Source organism: Podarcis raffonei, chromosome 3 (genome assembly GCF_027172205.1).
Source record: "Podarcis raffonei isolate rPodRaf1 chromosome 3, rPodRaf1.pri, whole genome shotgun sequence".
Lineage (NCBI taxonomy): Eukaryota > Metazoa > Chordata > Lepidosauria > Squamata > Lacertidae > Podarcis > Podarcis raffonei.
In genome coordinates this window covers 106,131,107-106,153,117 of record NC_070604.1, presented here as the reverse complement: position 1 = coordinate 106,153,117, position 22,011 = coordinate 106,131,107, and the positions used below count along the sequence as shown (strand labels likewise).

The 22,011-nt window shown below is 45.9% G+C and overlaps 1 protein-coding gene and 1 non-coding gene across 4 annotated transcripts in view; both read left to right on the top strand.

Moving 5' to 3' along the window:
• The window catches only part of LOC128411252 (phosphofurin acidic cluster sorting protein 2-like), a 176,347-nt gene that overhangs the window by 118,275 nt on the left and 36,061 nt on the right, over positions 1 to 22,011 (top strand). For all 3 annotated transcript variants that reach the window (XM_053383425.1, XM_053383424.1, XM_053383426.1), the window contains exons 3-5: positions 16,066 to 16,155; positions 17,937 to 18,062; positions 19,428 to 19,587. In XM_053383425.1, the coding sequence (XP_053239400.1) occupies positions 16,066 to 16,155; positions 17,937 to 18,062; positions 19,428 to 19,587 (376 nt within the window). The remainder of the gene's footprint in view (positions 1 to 16,065; positions 16,156 to 17,936; positions 18,063 to 19,427; positions 19,588 to 22,011) is intronic.
• On the top strand, positions 18,665 to 18,771 carry LOC128411669 (U6 spliceosomal RNA). Its single transcript, XR_008329877.1, has one exon. It is a non-coding gene; the product is annotated as a U6 spliceosomal RNA (small nuclear RNA).

Here is a 22,011-nt window from a genome sequence, read left to right as displayed (position 1 = left end):
GACAGCAAATGCCATTGTTAGAGCAGATGGGAGAAATGCCAGCGTGAACATGAAGACTTATCATGGCTTGGGTTTTTATTCCATTAAAAATTAATGGATTTCTTGAGCAACTCTGCAGACCTCATTATACTCCTTTTTCATAGTTCGCATCTAATTTTTCAGGACTTGCAAATCGTATGGTTCTTATTAGAGTTTACTTGCATCGTTTTTGCACCCTGGATTGCAGCGGCTTTTTAATGCAGTAAAGAGGAATGATCCCCCCCCCCCGCTTTCCCCTACTGTTTTGTTTGTGCTTGTGTCTCAAATGACTGGAAGGATTTCTTTGAAACCAACCAGAAACATGTTCAGAAAACAAGAAAACATATGCCCCAAAGGGGAACATTTCTCAAGACTTTTTAGTATCTGGGACACACAGCCGCAGAATGGAAATGGCTTTGAGAATGCACTGTGGAGGCCTTTTGCCATTCAAAACACCGGCTAGGGTGGAAGTGTCCAGTCCTGAGAGACGGGAGTCTGTTAGGAATACAAATGGGGGCATCTGGTTGACAGCAATCCCCCCCTTAATGCTGGCTTAATCATGTTGCTGTGGCCTGCAGTGCAATGATGGCTGGGGTTTGCGTGGCTGCCATCCTGAAAATCCTGCAATATGGCACAAGTGTCCATACCTCTTTATTTTATTTTTTATTAATTAAATTTATATCCGCCCTTCATCCGAAGATCTCAGGGCCATTCACAAGATAAAAATACGAAATAAAAGCACAAAATAGTTAAAACAAAACAATAAACCCACAACCATATTTAAAAGGCCTAGGAATATTAATCAGACAAAGGCCTGGTTAAAGAGGAACATTTTCTCCTGGCGCCTGAAGATGTATAATGAAGGCGCCAGGTGAACCACCCTGGGGGGAGCATTTCACAAACGGAGCCACTGCAGAAAAGGCCCCGTTCTCATGTTGCCGCCCTCCAGACCTCTCGTGGAGGAGGCGCATGAAGAAGGGCCTCAGGGGATGGTCACAGAGTCAAGAAGAAGAAGAGTTTGGATTTGATATCCCGCTTTATCACTACCCGAAGGAGTCTCAAAGCGGCTAACATTCTCCTTTCCCTTCCTCCCCCACAACAAACACTCTGTGAGGTGAGTGGGGCTGAGAGACTTCAACGAAGTGTTACTGGCCCAAGGTCACCCAGCAGCTGCATGTGGAGGAGCGGAGACGCAAACCCGGTTCCCCAGATAACGAGTCCACCGCTCTTAACCACCACACCACACTGGCTCTCCAGGGAGGGGGCTGTTTGTGTTCAAAATATTCTGATACCTAGGTTGGTGGCAGGGATGCCATGGGGAGACTGGCAAGCGGAGGCCTTAACTGATGTGACTCATCATTTGCCCTTTCCCTTTTCTGAGGGTGTGGGGTATGTGCCACCTATTTTCACCACCACCTATTTTCTTCCCACAATAAACTCTGTGAAGGTGGCAACTGATCCCAGGTCACTCTGTGAGCTTTATGGCTGAGGTAAAGGCTGGATGGGGATCTTGAAATCTGGGTGTCTCTAGGCCTAATCCAACCCTGCAATCCCACAGCTTCTCTTTTGCTGCACTCCCAGTTTGGGCATTCAGAATAACACAGGAGGGTTTAAACTGGGCAGTGGCAAGCATACGCCTGCCTGCTCCATCCAAACCATCTCATGTTGAGCATGAAGGGGGTTGTAAGTGTGTTTGGCTGAACACTGTTTGTTTGGAGCATTTTGCCCCAATTCGTTCAGCCGAAAAAGGCTCTCCAAGTGGCGAAAATGCTGACTAATACAAATCTGCAAACTGATGCAGAAATGTGGAGAACTGGGCTGGGGAAAAACACACAAGATTGGCGGATTTGCCCAACCCTAGCAAGCCTTTGGATCGACAGCTTCCTCATCCTTCAGCCTCTTCCAGCCTTTGCGGAAAGGTGGACCTTCTATAGGAGTGCCTGACACATGCCTCTCCCAGCTCCACCAACAGCTCTGTCCTGGGCGAGGGTAGAAGCTGATGATACCATAGTGATGAAGATAGTGGATGGACCATGGGCTGAATTGCGTTTGGCCTAATTTGAAATGGAGCCACCCCACTTCCTTATCCCCCATCCCATTTTGAGAATTGGTGGGATCTGAGTGGAAGGATGAAACAGCGAGGAGTCTGAAGTAGTCATGGCCTATGGCAGGAATGGGAAACCTGTGGCCTTCCAGATATTATTGGATGTTGCTTCCCATCACCCCTGACCATTGACCATACTGACCGAGGCTGAGCCCAACAGCATCTGAATGGCCACAGGTTCTCAATCTCTGGCTCGGGGTTGGAGCAGAAGCATCCTGCTCTCTTGATGCTCGGAAGACAGGGATGGGGAATTTCTTTTTTTAAAATAATAATTTTTATTAAGAATTTCAACATAACAAATTATCAAAGCATATCATCTTCATCCCCCCCCCCCATTTTTCCCTCCCCCCTCCCTAGGAAACCCCCTCAAGACTTCCCTCAGCTCCTCTTTCTGATTTTTCAGCACATGTTATTCTCTGCATAAGATAAAATTGTAAAGATCCTTAAATTATCTGTCTATTATGTTGACAGTCAATAAATTTGTGTATGTTTATTCAAAACCTGCCAAGGAGTCCAATTCATTTTGTTTTGTTTTTTAAGTAGTTTGTAAAGGGTTCCCATTCTTCTTTAAAGTCACAGTTGTCCTTGTCTCGCCATTTGTGTGTCAATTTTGCCAATTCCGCATAATGCATCAATTTCTCTTGCCACTGTTCTTTTGTCGGGATTTCTTCATTCTTCCATCCTTGTGCTATTAAGACTCTTGCCTTAATTTCAAGCTGTGAGGCTACATGTGGCTCTCCATGCGCTCTATGTGGCCCTCAAAACTCTCCCCAGGCCACACACACCGCTGACCATGCTTTGTACTCCTGAGTGTTTTTGCCTGCCTTGAATGTGTCATTGATGCTGCCTCTTGCTTGCTGGATGTAGGGAGAAGGGGGTGTTAGTGTATGTAGAAACCAGTCCACTGTACGAAAATGAAATTGACATTGGTTGTCAGTTGCCTATCACTAGCATGCAGCCCTCAGAAGATTGCCCAGAATGGAAAGTGGCCCTTGAACTGAAAATGCTTTCCAATTCCTGTTGTAAGAGTTCAGGACAGTATAGGGAACCTCCTGGTGGTGCTGGGGTTGTTGTTGTTGTTTAGTCATTTAGTCGTGTCCGACTCTTCGTGACCCCATGGACCAGAGCACGCCAGGCACTCCTGCCTTCCACTGCCTCCCGCAGTTTGGTCAAACTCATGCTGGTAGCTTTGAGAACACTGTCCAACCATCTCGTCCTCTGTCGTCCCCTTCTCCTTGTGCCCTCCATCTTTCCCAACATCAGGGTCTTTTCCAGGGAGTCTTCTCTTCTCATGAGGTGGCCAGAGTATTGGAGCCTCAGCTTCACGATCTGTCCTTCCAGTGAGCACTCAGGGCTGATTTCCTTCAGAATGGATAGGTTTGATCTTCTTGCAGTCCATGGGACTCTCAAGAGTCTCCTCCAGCACCATAATTCAAAAGCATAAATTCTTCAGCGATCAGCCTTCTTTATGGTCCAGCTCTCACTTCCATACATCGCTACTGGGAAAACCATAGCTTTAACGATACGGACCTAATGAGTAAAACTGGAGTTTGGAGAGCTGCTGTGTTCCTCTCCTGCTTCCTGCCAGGGAAGGAGATAGAAAGACAGGGAGGCAGAAGCTGAGGCCAGTCCAGGCTCATTTCCTATTTGCATTTGATTTCCACAGCACAAAATGCTTCCCGGCATGAATAATTACAGAGGCAGAGGAACAAAAACAACTTGTTAACTCAATTTGTGGGTGATTATTTAGGTGTCACAACCAGCTGTTAAGAGGGTGGGATAATAACACCCGAAGAACAGAGAGGGAATAAAAATAAGGACAAGAAATTAACAACAACAAGCCATTCAGCTGAAAGCAGTGCTACCAAAGTCGCTTTTGAGAAAGCTGAGATGACCATGTCATGTAATTGAAACAGTGCGGAAACATTTACTTCCCAAATTTGGGGCTAATTTATGAGAACAGATAAATCCATTCGGTAAATGGATGTGCAGTTTGGCCCAAACGAAGGAGGCATTCCATAGCTTCACCACCAACACCTCTTCCTTTCAGGTCAGCCTGTATCTACCACAGCACTGGAAATGACCCATAGCTCAGTAGGTAGAGCATGAGACTCTTAATCTCGGGGTCATGGGTCGAACCCCACATTGAGCAAAGGATTCCTGCATTGCAAGAGGTTGGACTAGATGACCCTCATGTTCCCTACAATTATACGATAGTTCTTTATCTTGGCTCATGACCTGTGGATCTTAGGAGCTTTGAAATCAGGTGTTTGGGCTTCCAGCTATGTTTGGAGCAGGGCCCCTGCAACAGGCTAAGAAAATTTCATTCTCAACATAAGCAGAAACATTTTGGTAGATCCTATTCTGGTTTTGCTGAACTACAATTTCCGTTATCCCTGAACATTTGTTGTCCTTGCTGGGACTGACTGGAGTCCAGCAGCAACCTCTGGAGGGCCACAGCTCTGTATTACTATAAATTTTGGCAACCACTGTCATTTGCAGATGACACCAAACTAGGAGGGGTAACTAATGCACAGAAGACAGAATCAGAATTCGAAATGATCTTAACATATTAGAAAACTGGGAGCAAGCTAACAAAATGAATTTCCATAGGGACAAATGTAAGGTTCTGCACTTGGGCAGGAAGAACCAGATGCACAAATATAGGATGGTGAAACATCTGGCTTACTAGCAGTATGTGTGAAAAGGATCTAGGGGTCTTGGTGGACCAGAAGCTTAACATGAGTCAACAGTGTGACGCAGCAGCAAAAAAAGCTAATGCTATTCTAGGCTGCATCAACAGAAGTATAGATCAAGGGAAGTAATAGTAGCACTCTATTCAGCCTTAGTCAGACCACACTTGAAATACTGTGTCCAGTTCGGGCCACCACAATTTAAGAAGGATGTTGACAAGCTGGAACGTGTGCGGAGGAGGGCAACCAAGATTATCAAGGGTCTGGAAACTAAGTCTTACGAGGATCATTTAGCCTGGGAAAGAGGAGACAGAGAGGAGCTATGATAGCCATTTTCAAATATCTTAAGGGCTGTTACATGGAGGAGGGAGCATGTTTGGCTTCAAGTTGCAAGAAAGGAGATTCCGACTAAACATTCGGAAAAACTTTCTGAGAATAAGAGCTGTTCAGCAAGTGGAGCAGACTCCCATGAGAGACTTCCTTGGAGGTTTTTAAGCAGAGGTTGGCTGGCCATCTTTAATGGATGCTTTAGCTGAGATTCCTGCATTGCAGGGGGTTGGACTAGATGATCCTTGGGGTCCCTTGCAACTCTAAGATTCTATGATCCTATGGTTGATAGGGATGAGGGAGAAATTCCATTTAGTTCACATTTAAAGGTGAACCTGCCAAATCCATACCTTCCAAAATAATATGCACGCCTTCCTTCAAAATTTGCTCTTTTCCGAATTTTGGAGTGCAGTTTTCCAGGCAGTTGAAGTATACAAAAACATCGCTATGGTAAAGTGTGCATAAAAATTCATATATTAGTGGAAATAACATACAAATGCATTATAAGAAGAAATGTGTATATTAGGGGAAATTACATACAAAAATCTGCTTGTTAGTAGAATGTCCCAGTAAAATGCTGGAAAATTTCATGAATATAATATAATATAATATAATATAATTGCAAGTTGCTGCAGAAATGTGGAGAATGGAATTTAAGGTTGGGAAAATGAGAAACCGACAGGTCCATACCTCCCTACTGTTTGAGATACTGGTTCTTGTTCTCTAGATGTCCTTGTGTCTCTGTTGATGGGAGAAGTATTTGTATCCAGAGTTATATTAATGTGGGTTAAGTAAGTTATGTAAAGACATATTTAACTGTGAATCAAGAGGGCTCCATAAACTGGAGAACAGGATGGTAGATAACTGCACTTCAAAGATCTTCAAAGAATGCCAGTTAGTTTTCTTTCTGGTAGTCAAGAGCTTCTGAAAACATCCCAGATACTTTCGATTCCTGTCGGGAAGGTGGTTCTCCAGCGTTCCCTTTGTTCTTTAAAGAGTCTTTTTCAAAAATGCATTACCGTTAGGGGTGCATCTTTGCAGCCATGGTGGTTCCACTTTCAACTGTTAGATCTACACTTTACATCAAATGGCTTCCCGGGATAAGCTGTTTCTGCCTCCCCATTGAAGTGAAGTGTTCATTCTGACAGACAGTCTCATTCCCAGCAAGTGATCTCTCTAGTCCCCTCCAGATTGCCATTATTGTATAGGACAGGATTCATTCGCATACCGGAAATTTATATTTGAGCAATTAAAGTGGATTAAAGCACTCTGGCACAACAAATCCACTCCCTCCCCCCTATAAAACCCCTGACTTTTTGCAATTAGGAGAGTGACAGGGATAAACGTCTGATTAACAGGAAGATGTATAACCCTCACCCAAGCAAATCAGAATGAATGTTCATTGGCATGTAACCTCCCTGGCAAGCAAATGAGGATGAATTCTCAAGAGGTCAACTGGAGGAGCAGGTCAAATGGCTGGATGCAATTCTGCAGAACAGATGATTCTGATAGTTACAAAAGAGTTATCTTAATTTAGCCCGGGTGTGTCTAACTTGTGGACTGCAGGTTGCATATGACAAAACTTCAGCAAGCCCACAACTTACATGGGGGTTACATTCGGGGATTGCTCTAAAGGCCAAAATCGCTTACAGTCATACCTTGGAAGTCAAACAGAATCCATTCGACTTCCAAAATGGTCAAAAATCAAATTGTGGCTTCTGATTGGCTTCAGGAAGCTCCTGCATCCCATCAGAAGCCGCCAAAGCCCCGCCAGATGTTCAGGTTCCAAAAGAACATTCACAAACTGGAACAATCACTTCTGGGTTTGTGGCCTTCGGGAGCCAAAACGTCCAAGTTCCAGGGTGTTCAAGGTACGACTGTATAGTAAAAACCCATTGAGTTTGTTGGTGGGTGTCAAGGAGCTGTCAGGCGAGCACAAGTCATCTACAGGGCAGGAAAGAATGTGAGGAGCGAAATGCAGTTAGCTTTTATTCACAGGAAGTGACAACACAGCAGAGTTCCTCTGGTTCATCTTAATCCAGCTGGAGATGTTACTGAAACTGGCCACTGGCCCTTCCCTTCCCCTCTGACCTCTCACTCTGGATCCTTCCCTAGCAGATGGGGCTCTTCCTCTGGGTCTGTCTAGTTCCTTGCTCAGCAACGTGCAGGACTCTCCTTGAGCTGGGTATCAGAGGGAGAGGAGAGCCAGCAGGACTGGGGCTGGGTAGCAAGGTCAACCTCTGACTCCTCTCTGCCTGAGTCTGTGCTCACACTGCGACTCTCAGCCTCTAGCCCTGTCCTGCAAAGGCCTCCTCCTTCTGACACCCCCTTGATTGCTCAAACCCTCTGCTCCAAGCAACTCCCAACTTGTCCCTTCCCCAGACTGCTCCCCGGTGCCCCACCACCATGATCCAGGCTCATCTTTTCCCCTATCCTCCCTGGGGGGCTCTTGGGCACTCGATGCCCTCCGCTCTTCCTCATCCAGCCAGTCCCTGACAGTGCGTGGGATTGGCAAAGTCATTTTCACCCCTTTTAAAATTTCTGCCATGTGCGTAAAGCTGAACGTTTGCAGATTAAAAGTGCGTAAGTTGAAAACCAACTGTACCACACAGTGAGCTTGGGTAGAAATAAGTCTTGCAGTGAGCTGTGGGGGGTCTGAATGGAGAGGAGAAAGCAATGGTTTTATCAGAGAATGTTTGATTGCAGATCAGGGTACAGGCAGTGAAGCAGTACCGTATTTTTTGCTCTATAAGACTCACTTTTTCCCTCCTAAAAAGTAAGGGGAAATGTTTGTGCGTCTTATGGAGCGAATGCAGGCTGCACAGCTATCCCAGAAGCCAGAACAGCAAGAGGGATTGCTGCTTTCACTGCGCAGCGATCCCTCTTGCTGTTCTGGCTTCTGAGATTCAGAATATTTTTTTCCTTGTTTTCCTCCTCCAAAAACTAGGTGTGTCTTGTGGTCTGGTGCGTCTTATAGAGCGAAAAATATGGTATATCTCATTTCTGTGGAAACTGGGTGGATACAGAACTCTTAGCAAGTCTTAGCCGGAAGCAGCATATAACAAGGCATGCAAGTCCTGTCTGGGGAAGGTAAGTGGCAGGTCAGCACCCAATGGATACGTTCTGACCTGTGTTAATTGGAGGGGGGAAGCAGGATGGGAGCCAGAATGGATGGGGATGGAGGAAGAGGGGAAAGCAGACACACATGGACGGGGAGGCTCTGTCCACCTCCCTCATGCCACCTCCAATATATTTCCCCCAAGGAATGTGACCCTCAACAGTAAAATAGAAAGAAAAAAAATACATCTCATAGTCCATCTGAATAAGTCTTCAGTTCTGATTTCCAGATTGACTCCTGGGCTGTAAAGTGATGCCTCTATACTGGAATTGGAGTAGGTTTTTCCCTTCTAAAGCGCTTTACTGCTGGAAATTCAATCTTGAAGCATGTGCCCATGTAACTGTCCTGCAGTAGCAGCTGAGGAAAGAATCTTAGAATTATAGCATTTCAATCCTTCATTTTATAGTCCATAAAATAGTGGTTTTTTTCTACTTAGTTTTTTTAAAAAAACAGTATTGTACCTGATCTGCTCTGGCCCAACCCTACTCAGAGTTTCAATACGCCAGGTTTGTGCCTCTGGTGTTTTGATCTATGGATTTTGGAATAAGTGGCATAGACAGATTTTCAGGAGCGAAGCCGAGATGAAGTGAAAAGCCAGAAGTTTAGAAGTTGAAGAATGAAGGCATAAATATCTCCATAGAGGTTCTTTCAGTTGTGCTTTCCCCCTCCTCAGACTTTCACTAAGGGAATAAATAATACGTTGCATGGTGGCAGCTGGTTTGCTGTGGTGTGATTGGCACCATTGCAACAGCTAGGGTGACTAATTGCCTTCCGAGACCGAATTAGTGCTCCTCCCTGGGGGTGCCACAGTAAAAATAGAAGTAGTTACTTACCAAGGACCCCTAGATCTGTGACAGGAACATTAGAGGCTTATTCCAACCACAGCATAATGGGGCACTTCACTTAAATTAATGTTCATTTCTCCCCCCACCCCCCACCGCCCCGAATGTAGAGTGCAGTCAACACAAACCAAAGGAGGCAAAATAATTTTTAACACTTTTCCTGCTTCATTTTTAACAACTGCCTGCAGGTAAGATCTGCTAAGAGGATGAAGCAGTTAATGTACCATTCAGTCACTCCATACTTGCTTTCTGCTGTGCTTCTACTTTGTTTAAATGGGGAAGGAGATATCCCGCCTTCCTTACCTACACTAGTTCTTATCTCCTCCAGATTGCCTTTTTCTCCTGCCTGCCCCTCCTTTAGCAGGCAACCTCCCTTTTCTCCAGGCTCCTCCCATGCCACTTCTCCAGTGGTAGCTGGTGGCCATTGTGGGTGGTAGGATGGAAAGCAGGAGGGGCCAACAGTAGCTGGAGCCATAGCTAGTTGAGAGAGCCGACTAGTTGTAGTTTTGCTCCGCTGGGGCTAAGGAGGAGGAAACCAGCAAGCAGTGCCACCCCTGGACTAGCTATGAGGAAGAAGGCAGGCAGGTGGGAGCTCAGGGCATTGGGAAGGAGCCATCTTGAAAGTTTGCATCATCTCACCATTCCCATTTCCCCCCCATCTGCAGCCTGTACAAGGTGAGTGCTGGTCAGGCTACTTGCAAGTAACCAGCTGGCTTGGTGGCTTCTTCCACCCGTTCCCTACACAGTGACTTGCAGTGCTGAACCAGTAGTGCCTGATGCATTTTGACTCTTGGTTCCATTTTCTTTGTTCTTCCTTTTTTCCTATTGCCTCCAGGCTTACAGTCACTCCCCACTTCCCTTGAAACCAAACTGAATGTCAGAAAAGAAGGGGTTTGTCTAACAAATCTTTTAGCAGCAATAGAGCAGTGCTAGAAGAGAGCGATCTCTCTGCCTTTTTGAGAAAGAGAAGTTAAGCCCTGGGGATTCTAGAGCAGCGTTCCTCAACTTGGTGCCTTCCAGATGTTTTAGACTGGTGCCTTCCAGATGTTTTAGACTGGCTGGGGCAGATGGAAGCTGTCGTCCAAAACTTTTGGAGGACACATGTCAGGGAAGGCTGGACTAGAACAGGATCTTGCACTCTGCAGCCTGTGGAAAGTATCAGGGTGGGCCACATAGTGAATACTACCGAGAGCTATTTCACCTCTTTGTGTTGGATGAGTGGAAGTTTCTGTGTAAATACTGGAGAGAGCAGCAATCAGTAGGAAGTTGCCTGCTGTGTCTACCTGTATCACACATATGCTTTGGAACCCAGCATTATGTTTTCACACGAATGTGTGTAGTTGCTTTTAGCTGGAGGGACCTTGCACTTATTGTCTCCTGATCCATGGTGATATCCACCACCAAGAGAAGGTGATGGCCCAACTGAGGAGATCAGTTGTCCTGGGGTTCTGGAACAGATGGCAAGACAAGGCCAGACCTGTGAATAAGGACCAAGGTGCTGATTCAGGACCACGGTCAGCAGTTCTGTAGCTGAGGTAAAAAATACAAGTTGTCTCAGCAGTGTCTTAGAACTAAACAGCAAGGGTAGATGAAAGATGCCACAACCACCAATAATAATGTAACCACAGCAATTACACCAGTTCAGAATGAGAACAACCATTTACAGCCCAAAAGCTTTCCTGAAAAAGGAAGGCTTTGATTGTCTTATGGGAGACTGTTAGAGATGGGATGAGACGAATTTGCCTCAGGGGAAAAAAAATCCATGTTCTGGGCACAGTTGCTGAACAGACCCTCTCCCTGTTCCCAACCAAGTATATTTTGGGGAACACTGGAAAGTATCTGACAATGATCTCACAAGGCAGACAGGCTTACACACCTTCTCTTGACACCAATAATTATGTCATTATTATTGCCAGTTGAGACAGAATCATGGAAGTAAATACCACTCAGAAGTGGCGCTGCACATAGCCACACCCAGAAGTGTACCGCATCAAATGCTATTCCTGAAGGCAGAATTTGAGACTTAATATCCACACCGTATGAGGAAGGACTAAGTCAATCTGTAGCATTTGCTACCTTGTTTAATTCTATCTCAAAGCAACCTTTGAAGTAGGTTATTGTTCCCTTTATGCAAATGGAGAATTGGCACAGAAACGTGGCGGCTTCCTTGAGGCCTCCCAGCAAGTTATTAATTGGGTTGGGCTTTGAACGCTCCCCTTCTAGGCCTTAATTTACACTTCAGCCAATGGGCCACATTTGCTTTTATTTACAAGTCATGTGAGAGCACAGCAGGCTAGGCCCTGAAGCAGCAGATAGTATCTTCCTTCTTGTGGAGCTTCCTTCCTCCCAAAACACTTCTCTCCAATGATTTTATCCCCCACCCAATGAACTATTTTTGACATTGGTCACATGCTATGCCTGTTTTAGGTTCATTCAAGTCCATCTCAAATTAGCCCTGTTGTGAGTGTCAGGAGTTATATCTCGTCCATTCCTTCTGGCTCGTCTTTCATCTGGATTATGCAAAGCATCTACCAGAGGCATTCGGTCTGTGGTTTTACCATAAATTCTGACCTGCTCAGGGTCGTGCCCTTTGGCAAGGCAAATGATGTCAACTTTCTGAGAGTTTGGAGAAGCCAGGGACAATTGGCCATTAAAGAGAATAGGGCATTATTTAGGCCTGGGAGTTTGTTTCAGAACAAAATGGTAGAAGTAGAAATACTGTGTGTGACTGTTTCAGGTGTGGGGAACCTTTGCCCCCCCCCCCCAGATGTGACTGAACTACAACTCCTGTAATCCCTGACCGTTCACCAAGCTTGCTAGGCCTGAAGGAAGTTGTGGTTCAGCAACATCTGAGGGACAAAGGTTCCTCACCCCTGCCCTATTTCAAGTGCTGAACACCTCTGGAATTGGTAATAGGCTGAATAACAGCTAATTAAATCTAGACAAAATGGTGGCACTAGCAGTAACTACCTCACTAGATTAATAGGGTAGTGTTCAATCTGTTTTGGATGGGGTTGCAGTTCCCCTTAAGGATCACGTTTGTCACGGTTGAGTAGTGTTAGATTGGGGCCTTAATTTGGTGGCCTGAATGATCCTTGACAAGAAAGGAGATTCCGACTAAACATCAGGAAGAACTTTCTGACAGTAAGAGCCGTTCGACAGTGGAATGGTCTCCCTTGGGAGGTTGTGGACTCTCCTTCCTTGGAGGTTTCTAAGCAAAAGTTGGATGGCAATCTGTCATGGATGCTTTAGCTGAGATTCCTGCATTGCAGAGGGTTGGACTAGATGACCCTCAGGGTCCCTTCCAACTCTGTGATTCTTTCCGTGTGGCACAAAGCACCTTTTACCTGCTTAAGTCTGTGCACCAGTTGTGACGTTTCCTACACAGAGCCTTGTAACTGTTATTGATGCCCTGCTAATGTCCAGCCCTGGTTACTGCAGTGCGTTATACATGAGACATCTCTTGTTTCTTTACTGGCTGCCAGTTTGTTTCCAGACATAATTTATTGGGCTGATTTTGACCTATAAAGCGCTGTATGTCATGGCACCAAATTAGATGAACAACCATTTTCTCCTACATGAACCACCCAGTTTCTTAAGTTGTTGTTGTTGTTGTTTGAATTTATATACCGCCCTATAGCCGGAGGTCTCAGGGCGGTTCACAAAATAAAATCAAAATACAAAACCGCAAAATACATCATCAGAATAAAAATAACCCAATACCCCCCCCCAATACCCTGAGCAACCTGGTGGCTGAATTCTGCACTAGCTGAAGTTTCTGAACCGTCTTCAGAGGCAGCCCTACATATACTGCATTGCAGTAATCTAACCTTGAGGTTACCAGAACATAGACAACAGTAGTTAGGCTATCCCTGTCCAGATAGGGGCGTAGCTGGGCCACCACCTGAAGCTGATGGAAGGCACTCCGGGCTACTGAGGCCACCTGAACCTCAAGCAACAGCAAAGAATCCAGGAGTACCCACAAGTTACGCACCTGCTCCTTCAGAGGAAATGTAACCCCATCAACAGCATGAAGCCCATCTCCCACCCATCTGGTCTAGGGAACCACCCTAATGTTTGTGGGAGGCTTTTCTCAGATTAGCCTCTGTTTCTGATGTGTGCCCTGCTCGTTTCAAACCAGAGGCCCTCTAGATGTTGGTTTCCCCTCCTTCCTGGACTGGACAGAGTGGTCAGTGGTCAGGGACAGTGGGAGCTGTAATCCAGCAATGTCTGGAGGACCACAGGTTCCCCATCCCTGGTGTAGGGTTCCACCAGACAGACCCAGATGAAGGATGATGAACCCTGCAAAGCACAGTTTCAAATGAATGCATTGATGGAGAGGCACAGATTCCTCACCCCTGTCCAAAGAATCCTAGAGCGAGCAGTGCAATCTTAAGCAGGGCTACTCGGAAGTAAGTCCTTCTGTTTGTGATGCCTAGGACTTTGGCCTACAGCATACACCAAGCAGAGGCTGGTCCATAAGGGTGAGTGAGGCTATTCCCCAGCCTCAGTCTACCTTTGGGCACCTCCACCCCAGTCGGTCATCTTGCTTATAACCAGTCCAGTGGATAACACCACCTGCCAGCTTCCTTCCCCTCCTTAATTGGTGTAGCTTTTGTAAAACTCAGCAGGGAGGCGGATGGTTGTCAAAACCAGATCCTGTTGACTCTGCGTGTGTGGCACTGGCTCCACCTACTGTTGACCTCCTGCCTTGCGCCCCACCAGTCCCAACCGGCCGCCTGCCCCCTCGTCTTCCTTCTTGTGGTTCACCTTGTAGACTTAACCCCAGAGAATTATAGTATCCAGCAAAGGCTACTTTTTTTCCTCACACATTGAGTGCCTTTGAGCTCCGAAGGCACCAGAATGCCTTCTTCGATAATGCTTGGTGGATTAATATTATTTTAAAACTAATTAAAAGGGCATTACCAGCATAACGCCTTGGGAGTCCTGGTGGGCAAAGTGGGAGAGCTGCCGCAACTCTCCGCCGGCTAATCCATTTCCTTTTCCCCTCCCAAGGTGAGCCAGGTTAATCCTGCTGGAAGTGGAATCTCTCCTCTCAGACAGATCTGTGTAATGTTTGCCCCCGAGCCAAGTTAATTCCGCGCGGCTTAATAAGGCGAGGTGGGTGGATAATTTGGCTATGCTCTGCTCTTTCTCTGAACTTCTCACTGGCAGTGGAGCGACCCTCCCTGCAGCATGGAGAAAATCCCCCCGGCTCATTTGAGCAGGGAAATAGGCAATTGCTTTCTTAGCAGTGGCTTGGCTGCCAAGGTGGAGGATCTAAGCGACTCTGCACGGTGTACCAAGCATTTGGGGCAGCCTCGGTTCAGGAATGCCCAGCTGGGGCTTGATAAGTTGTGCTTGCTTTTTCCGGATGAGAACTGGAGGCACACTTCAACCTTAAACACCTGGGAAAGTTTGTTTTTAAGCGCGGGTACGAGCATAAGATCGGGACACAGGTGGCGCTGTGGGTTAAACCACAGAGCCTAGGGCTTGCTGATCAGAAGGTCGGCGGTTCGAATCCCCGTGACGGGGTGAGCTCCCGTTGCTCAGTCCCTGCTCCTGCCAACCTAGCAGTTCGAAAGCACGTCAAAGTGCAAGTAGATAAATAGGTACCGCTCCGGCGGGAAGGTAAACGGCGTTTCTGTGTGCTGCTCTGGTTTGCCAGAAGCGGCTTAGTCATGCTGGCCACATGACCCGGAAGCTGTACGCCGGCTCCCTTGGCCAATAAAGCGAGATGAGCGCCACAACCCCAGAGTCGGTCACGACTGGACCTAATGGTCAGGGTCCCTTTACCTTTAAGAATTATTCTGACAGCACCATGCTCTGCTTTTCTGCCCATTCGTAGCAGAGTACATGTTCCTCTGTGCAGTAGATCCCAAGGCTCACCTTCAGCCAAAGGATCTTGGGTAATAGAGTTAGGAAAGGACTCTACCTGAGGCCGTGGAGAACTGCTGCCCGTCAGAGTGACCTTTTCCACTTGTTCAAACACAGTAGCAAAGATGAAACCCCAGAGTAATAAGTCCTTTGCAGTTTTGGACTTCATGCATTCAGACATCATATTGCTTACAGCAGTCTTCCTCAACCTAGCACCCTTCGTATGTTTTGGATTAAAACTCCCATCATCAGCCAGGACTGATGGGTGTTATTGGCCCAAACTTATGGAGGGCACCAGCTTGAGAAAGGCTGGCCAACCGATGGCATACTTGTTGCATCCAAAATCCAAAAGAAGACTTGTGACATTAAAGTGTGGGAGCTCTCTTCATTTCCTACAACTCTTGACATTCCCCCCTTCTGCACAAGCCAAACAGTGGACAAACCTTTCAACGTGCCTCGTTTAAAAATCAGTAAGACCACCAGGAGCATGCTGAAATCATTGGTTGCAAGGAGGAGGGCTAGTTGACCATGCCCTGGTCTACCACAATTTGTGGGTGGCTGAATGGAAGGACTTGTCTCATAACTTTGGCTCAGATCCAGACCAGCTGGCTGGTGGTGTGCTGTGGGAGAATTAGGTGGTGAAAAAGGACCTGTACCACTTGCCTGTCTTTGCTTGTATATATGTATTTATTATTTTTTAAAAGCATGACATAAATGCAAGATATATCGAAATATATAGGTAAAGCTCAATGCAGTCCTTCTGTGGCTCCCCGGGTCATCCTGTGTGAACTCATTCACAGTGAATTTTGCTTGCTGTGTTCATTTATTAGGAGAAAGTCTTCTTAAAGCATTTGTACCTAGTTGCTTTTCAGTGACATGCCACCATCCCTTGCCCCTACATTCCCCATTTCCTTTTCTTTAAGGCTCAGATCTCTGGAAATCATCTTCTGCTTAATACAGACTGCTCTGTTGCTTCACCTTGTGTCATCAAATTCTTGGTGTTGTGTTTTTCCTCCCTTACACAGGCCAGCTGAGGTTGTGATGCGATAATTGACTCTTAACACTTCAATCCGGGTCTTGTTGCAGGGTTCAAAGAGAGTCCTGAGATCCAATGAATATGTTCTGCCCCCTGGAGGCCTGATGGAGACTGACCTGGAACTGACATTTTCGTTGCAGGTAATTTGAACTTTGCTCGCCAGATAGCAAAGAACCATCCCTCGACAGGATGATTAAAATCTTTTCCCTGCATCTCTGGCTTTCAGAACAGACAGTGCATTTGGGAACAGAATGGGAAGAGCTTTAGGAGTTTCCTTGAGATTCTGTTGAAGAGGCTTTCTCTTGCACATGTAGGGTAGGATTGCAATTCTGACAGCAGCCCTAGACATGTTTACCCCCTGGAAGTCAGTTCTGCTGTGTTCAGTGGGGCTTGCTTCCTAGCAAATGTGTTTAGGATGGCAGCCAAAGGCTCCTTTCAAATCAACCATTCATGAGAGTATGCCTGCCCCAACCTGGTGTCCCTCAGCATGGCCTAGAGCATGGGAGCATGTGTGGTGTAGTGGTTAAGAGCGGTGGACTCGTAATCTGGTGAACCGGGTTCGAGTCCCCGCTCCTCCACATGCAGCTGCTTGGTGACCTTGGGCTAGTCACACTTCTCTGAAGTCTCTCAGCCCCACTCACCTCACAGAGTGTTTGTTGTGGGGGAAGAGGGGAAAGGAGATTGTTAGCCACTTTGAGACTCCTTAGGGTAGTGATAAAGCAGGATATCAAATCCAAACTCTTCTTTGTCATCGTCTTCTTCTTCTTCTTCTTCTTCTTTGAGTCAGGGATAATGGGAGATAAGATCTAGTGAGCATCTGGAGCGACGCCAGAATGAGGAAGGATGGGCTAGGCTGAGTGAACTGCTAGCCATGGTGTAAATAATAATAATAATAATAATAATAATTAATAATAATAATAATAATTTATTATTTATACCCCTTCCATCTGACTGGGTTTCCCCAGTGTTGAGGAGATGCATGGAAGAGAACATGGAGAGCGTTCGAGAAACCAAGCTTGTTTCTTTTTGAGTTCTCTGCCGGGTTCTTATTTATTATTTACTTACTACTCCTACCGGACCAAGGCCATCTGATGAGCTGCATGGCTTAGTGGGGATTTGAGCCCTAGCACTGCCCTGCTTATGGAATGCTCTCCCTAGGAAGGCATGCCTGGTACCATAACTGGCTACTTTTAGGTGCCAGGCCAAAAAACATTTATTTTCAGCCGGGCTTATGACCTTTCGCTTGGAGAGTTCTAGACGATGTGTCCTCTTCAGTGGGTGGGATGTGTTAGACCATCTTCCGCATGTGTGAATGTTTTAGCTTTCGGTTCGTTTTCGTTTTATGTTGGTTTAATTTTTTTCTATTATACCATAAGTCACTTTGCATTTACTTCTTGCAAATGGAAGAAAAAGTGGCTAATAAGTGTAATTCATCATCATCATCATCTTCACCCTAACCCAGGGGTTGGCAACGTTTTTTGATGCCAGTTTGGTCCACTCCCTGGCAGACCTCTTGGTGGGCCGGAGCGTGCACGCCCGTGCGTGCACTCAAGCTATTTCTGGCGCTCTTCTGGGTTGGAAGAGTGCCGGAAATAGTGTGTGTGCACGGGCGCTCCTCCGTTCCGGAAGTGCGCCAGAAATAGCGTGTACGAGGAGTGAGGAGTGCCCGTGCGCATGCGCACATGCTATATCCGGTGCTCTTCCGACCCAGAAGTCGGTCCCTGCGGCGAGAAAAAAATGGCACTGCGGGGGGGAAAGAGCACGGAATCCCCACGGAACGGCCATGGGCCAGTTCCATGAAGCTCATGGGCCAGAACCGGCCCATGGGCCTTAGGTTGCCGACCTCTGCCCGAACCGCTACACTGAACTGACATCTCAAAAACAGCATATTATCTGAATCTGTCTCCTCCTCTCCCTGTAGTACCCACACTTCCTGAAACGTGATGGCAACAAGCTCCAAATCATGCTCCAGCGCAGAAAGAGGTACAAGAACCGCACTATTTTGGGCTACAAGACCCTGGCAGTGGGCATCATCAACATGGCTGAGGTAAGGGAAGCAGCAAGGTGGGCAATTATGTGGGCACCCCATGCCTTTAACCATCTCTGAGCAATGGGCTCTTGGTGGTGCCAGAGCTGATGGGAAGCAGAAGAGGCACCAGGGCACCTTCTGAAGTTCTTTGCAGGTTCTGCTTCTTGTATGTGGGAGGGGCCTGGTCTGTCCCAGAAGTCTCCTCCTGCGCAAGGGAGTAGAATTGGAGCCCCTCCTCTAGGTAGATCCTGTATACGGAGCTCCTCTTCCACATGGAGGCCCAGATGTTGTTGAGCCGCAGTTTTCATCAGCTCCAGCAAGCAAAGTCAATGGCAAGGGATGCTGGGCGTTGCTTGCTTACTTTTGCTTCTGTTATTCATTGTATTTGCCAGTCGCTGTTTTCACGGAGGGAAGCAAAGCGAGTTACCTTAAAGCCAATTAGGAATTTCCAATAAAAAAATCCTAAAAGCACAGCTGTACAGAGAAAAAGGCAGGGCTTACACGTCCCACCCCACTAAAAGAGGGCAAAGTTTCACCCTTCAGAACAAGGGCCGGAAGCCTGGGTAAAGTGAAAAGTCTTTGCCTGGCACCTAAATATAAATACAAATGGGATGGGTGGGGTGCTCGCTTCAGCAGTACATATACTAAAATTGGAACGATACAGAGAAGATTAGCATGGCCCCTGCGCAAGGATGACACGCAAATTCGTGAAGCGTTCCATATTTAAAAAATAAATACAAAAAAATGGGATGGGTGGGGTGTGCCAGGTGTGCCTTCGTGAGGAGAGCATTCCACATCTAGGGGGCCACCACTGGAAAGGCCCAATCTCGTGTCGCCAACTTCTGAGCATGGAGGGGACATACTAAGGAGTGTCTCAAGATAATGATCGTAAATTGTAGAGTTGGAAGGGAAGGGACCACAGGATTCTTCTAGTCCGACCTGATGCAGTGCAGGAATATTTCGTCCAATGTGGGGCTCAAACCCACAACCCTGAGAGTCTCCTGCTGTACCGACTAATTGCAGGGTCCAGGCTGGTTCCTGTGGGGAGAAGTGATATATTTTAAGGCCCTGAGTTTCTAATCTGCATAAGGCATTATAGGCGGAAACTAGCATTTTGAATTAAGCCTGGAAACTAATTCGTATCCAGCACAGTCATGCCAGAAGTGGTGTTCTTTGTTCAGACAGTCCTGCTGTGATCAACATTCTGCTTGTTGAATTCTGCATCAGCTGCAGTTTCCAAGCCATCTTCAAAGGCAGCCCAATGTATAACACATTTCTCTACACGGAGCCCAAATACATGTTATTCTGCCTCCCTACGGCAGGTCCCTGGCCTGCTCCAGAGACTTCCTCCTGTGTGCTGAGTATCATTGATCCCTTATTCAGGTCATGCAGCACCCGACAGATGGAGGGCAGCTCCTGGGCCTCCACAGCAACATCAAGGATGTGAGCATCCGAGTGGCCGAAATCAGCATCTACTCTCTCTCTAGCCAGCCCATTGATCACGAAGATGGAAACGTCCCCTCTGGCCCCAAAATCAAAGCTGGTAATGTGTTACTTATTTTTATTTTATTTATAAATTTTATTTTTCGGTTTTTCAAAAGAAATTGACATGCAAATAACAAAAACACAAATCACATATATTTGACTCCCCCCACCCCACTTTTGTGGTTTCTTTTAAATTTTAATTTTCGTGCTGCATTTTCCACATTACTGCATCTTTATTTTTTAGTTTCTCATAATCTAACTGCTAGTTTCACGTTAGTCCTGCTAATGAGCTTATTTGTATACATGAATTTTTCAAATATATCACAAAATTTCCCCAATCTTTAATAATATCTTCTTCTTGGTTTCTTATTACACCCATTAATCTTGCCATTTCGGCATAATCCATTAATTCTATTAGCTAACTATCCCTAAAAGAAAAGCTTCAGGGGTTGTTGTTTTTTTTGTGAAAAGTTATCGCAAACATAGTAATGTATTCCTTAAACCTAAAGCTTCTCTGGGACTTCTGGGTTGGCGCCTCCGGCAATGGCAGAGCTCTTCCGTTCAGGAGGAACTTGCTCCGTGAAAAACAGGGTCTGACCGCCACGGCGAAGGTGGAGACCCATAGAAATCACAAGCGGGAGAAGCTTGTGAACCTGGGATTCGGCTGGCACCTTTTGCGCCTCCCCTACTAGCGGGAAAACCCTGTTTTGGGGATCCGGAGCGACGTGGGGTGAGTGGCGCGGTGCTTTGAATCGACTGCTTCTTTCACGGAGTGAAGCCTCATTGCTGTTGCCGGAGAGCGCTGACTTTTTCCTGTGGACAATTGGATTTTAAACAACTACCAGTGAGTAGAACGGAAAATTGGATTTTTAAATACCTTAATTTGGCACTGAAGCGGGAAGGTCATAAACAGGAAGTCCGCCTTCCGCTTTTGTAAATAGACTGAAGCAAAGACGTTACAAGCTAAAGTCTTTGAAAGCTTTTGGCAAAGGATTAAATTTCCATCGGCTTAAAATACAAAACCCCCCTTGGAAGCAGGAGAAGTGGGAGAAATTTTGGACCTAGTGAGCCTGCAGGAGAGAGTGAAAAATCAAATTACAACTGCTCTGAACCTGGGAACGGGCTGCCAGATGACGTTTGGAGAGAGTGCATTGACAGAACGGATTTGACAGCTAGCTAAATAAGAGTAAGATACTGTTTCCATTGTCCTCTTCTGCGTTTAAAAAGGAGGAAAAGTAACTGAAAATTGAAACTATCTTTAATGCTTGAGTTGTGCCTGAAAGAACTGATACAAGTGGAGACTGTTTCCCTCTAGAGGGAGCTTTTGAAACTGTTACAGGAGTGTAACTGGGGGATTTCCAGCTGCAGATAAGGACTCTGAGAACCAGAGATTGACCTTGGACCATTTAAAAATGTTGACAGGAGAGGCCATTGTGACTGTTTTATGTAAGATAAGCTGTTCGCTGGGACAGCTTCACAAGAAGATGGATGATATGACTTTTAAAGTTGATAATTTGGAACAGAAAGTGACTAATTTGAGTCAAAAAGTGAACACCAACACAGAAATAATTCAGGACTTGGTACAGGAACCCACTTTGGCAGGACAAATGGTGGAGGAGAAGGAGGAGAAGGAGAAAGGTGCTGTTGTTGAACATAAAGTAATACAAGCGGGATCCGTGGCTTTACAGAAGCAAATTAAGGACTATAAGTTGAGGCCTTTTATGATTGAATCTAGGAAAAGTCAGTCTTTGAGGATTGGATCCCGGCTTGAACTAAAGAAGGAAAGTTGGAAAGATCCCTCTATGCAGGGATTAACCGACTTCTGGGACATGGGCTTGGAGGAGATTGAAGTTTTGGGGACTTTTGGATTTGGAGGAATCTTGAAATATGTCCTGAAATACTTTATGGACTTTAGCTTCAACTATGGAAATTTGGCTGACCTGTTCAGAAGGAAGAAAAGAATTGATAGGTTGGAGTTTCCCCGAGATTTGCTCTTTAGCATGAAAGAAAATGAAGAAGACCTGCAGAAGGGACTTGGAAAAGAGTTAAGAGCCTCGGACATAAGATCACCAGGTTGATGGACTTTATGGAGTTGACGGAAACGACTGGCAGAATCCGAAACCAGGGAGAGGAGATGGTGGAAGAAGATTGGAAAATTTAAAGTTTATATATAGACATATGGTAAAACTAATGAGTGATAGAAAAATGGTGGAATGATTTTTTATGGGCTTAGCAGAAATGTTATAAGGAGTGAAGCATATATAAGTTTTTTGTTTTAATGGAAAATAAGGTTAAAAAATATGTTATTTACAATATGATAGAAAACGGAGAAAGATGGAAAGGATTTGCTGATACAATTAGTAGAAGTCGAATACAAAAAGGGAGGTGAGAGGAGGTCGAGGAAACAAGGGAATGAAAGATAGAGTACGGAAAAGGGATGATGTATGTTTTTAAATTGTTTTTGTTTTGTTTTATTTAGGGT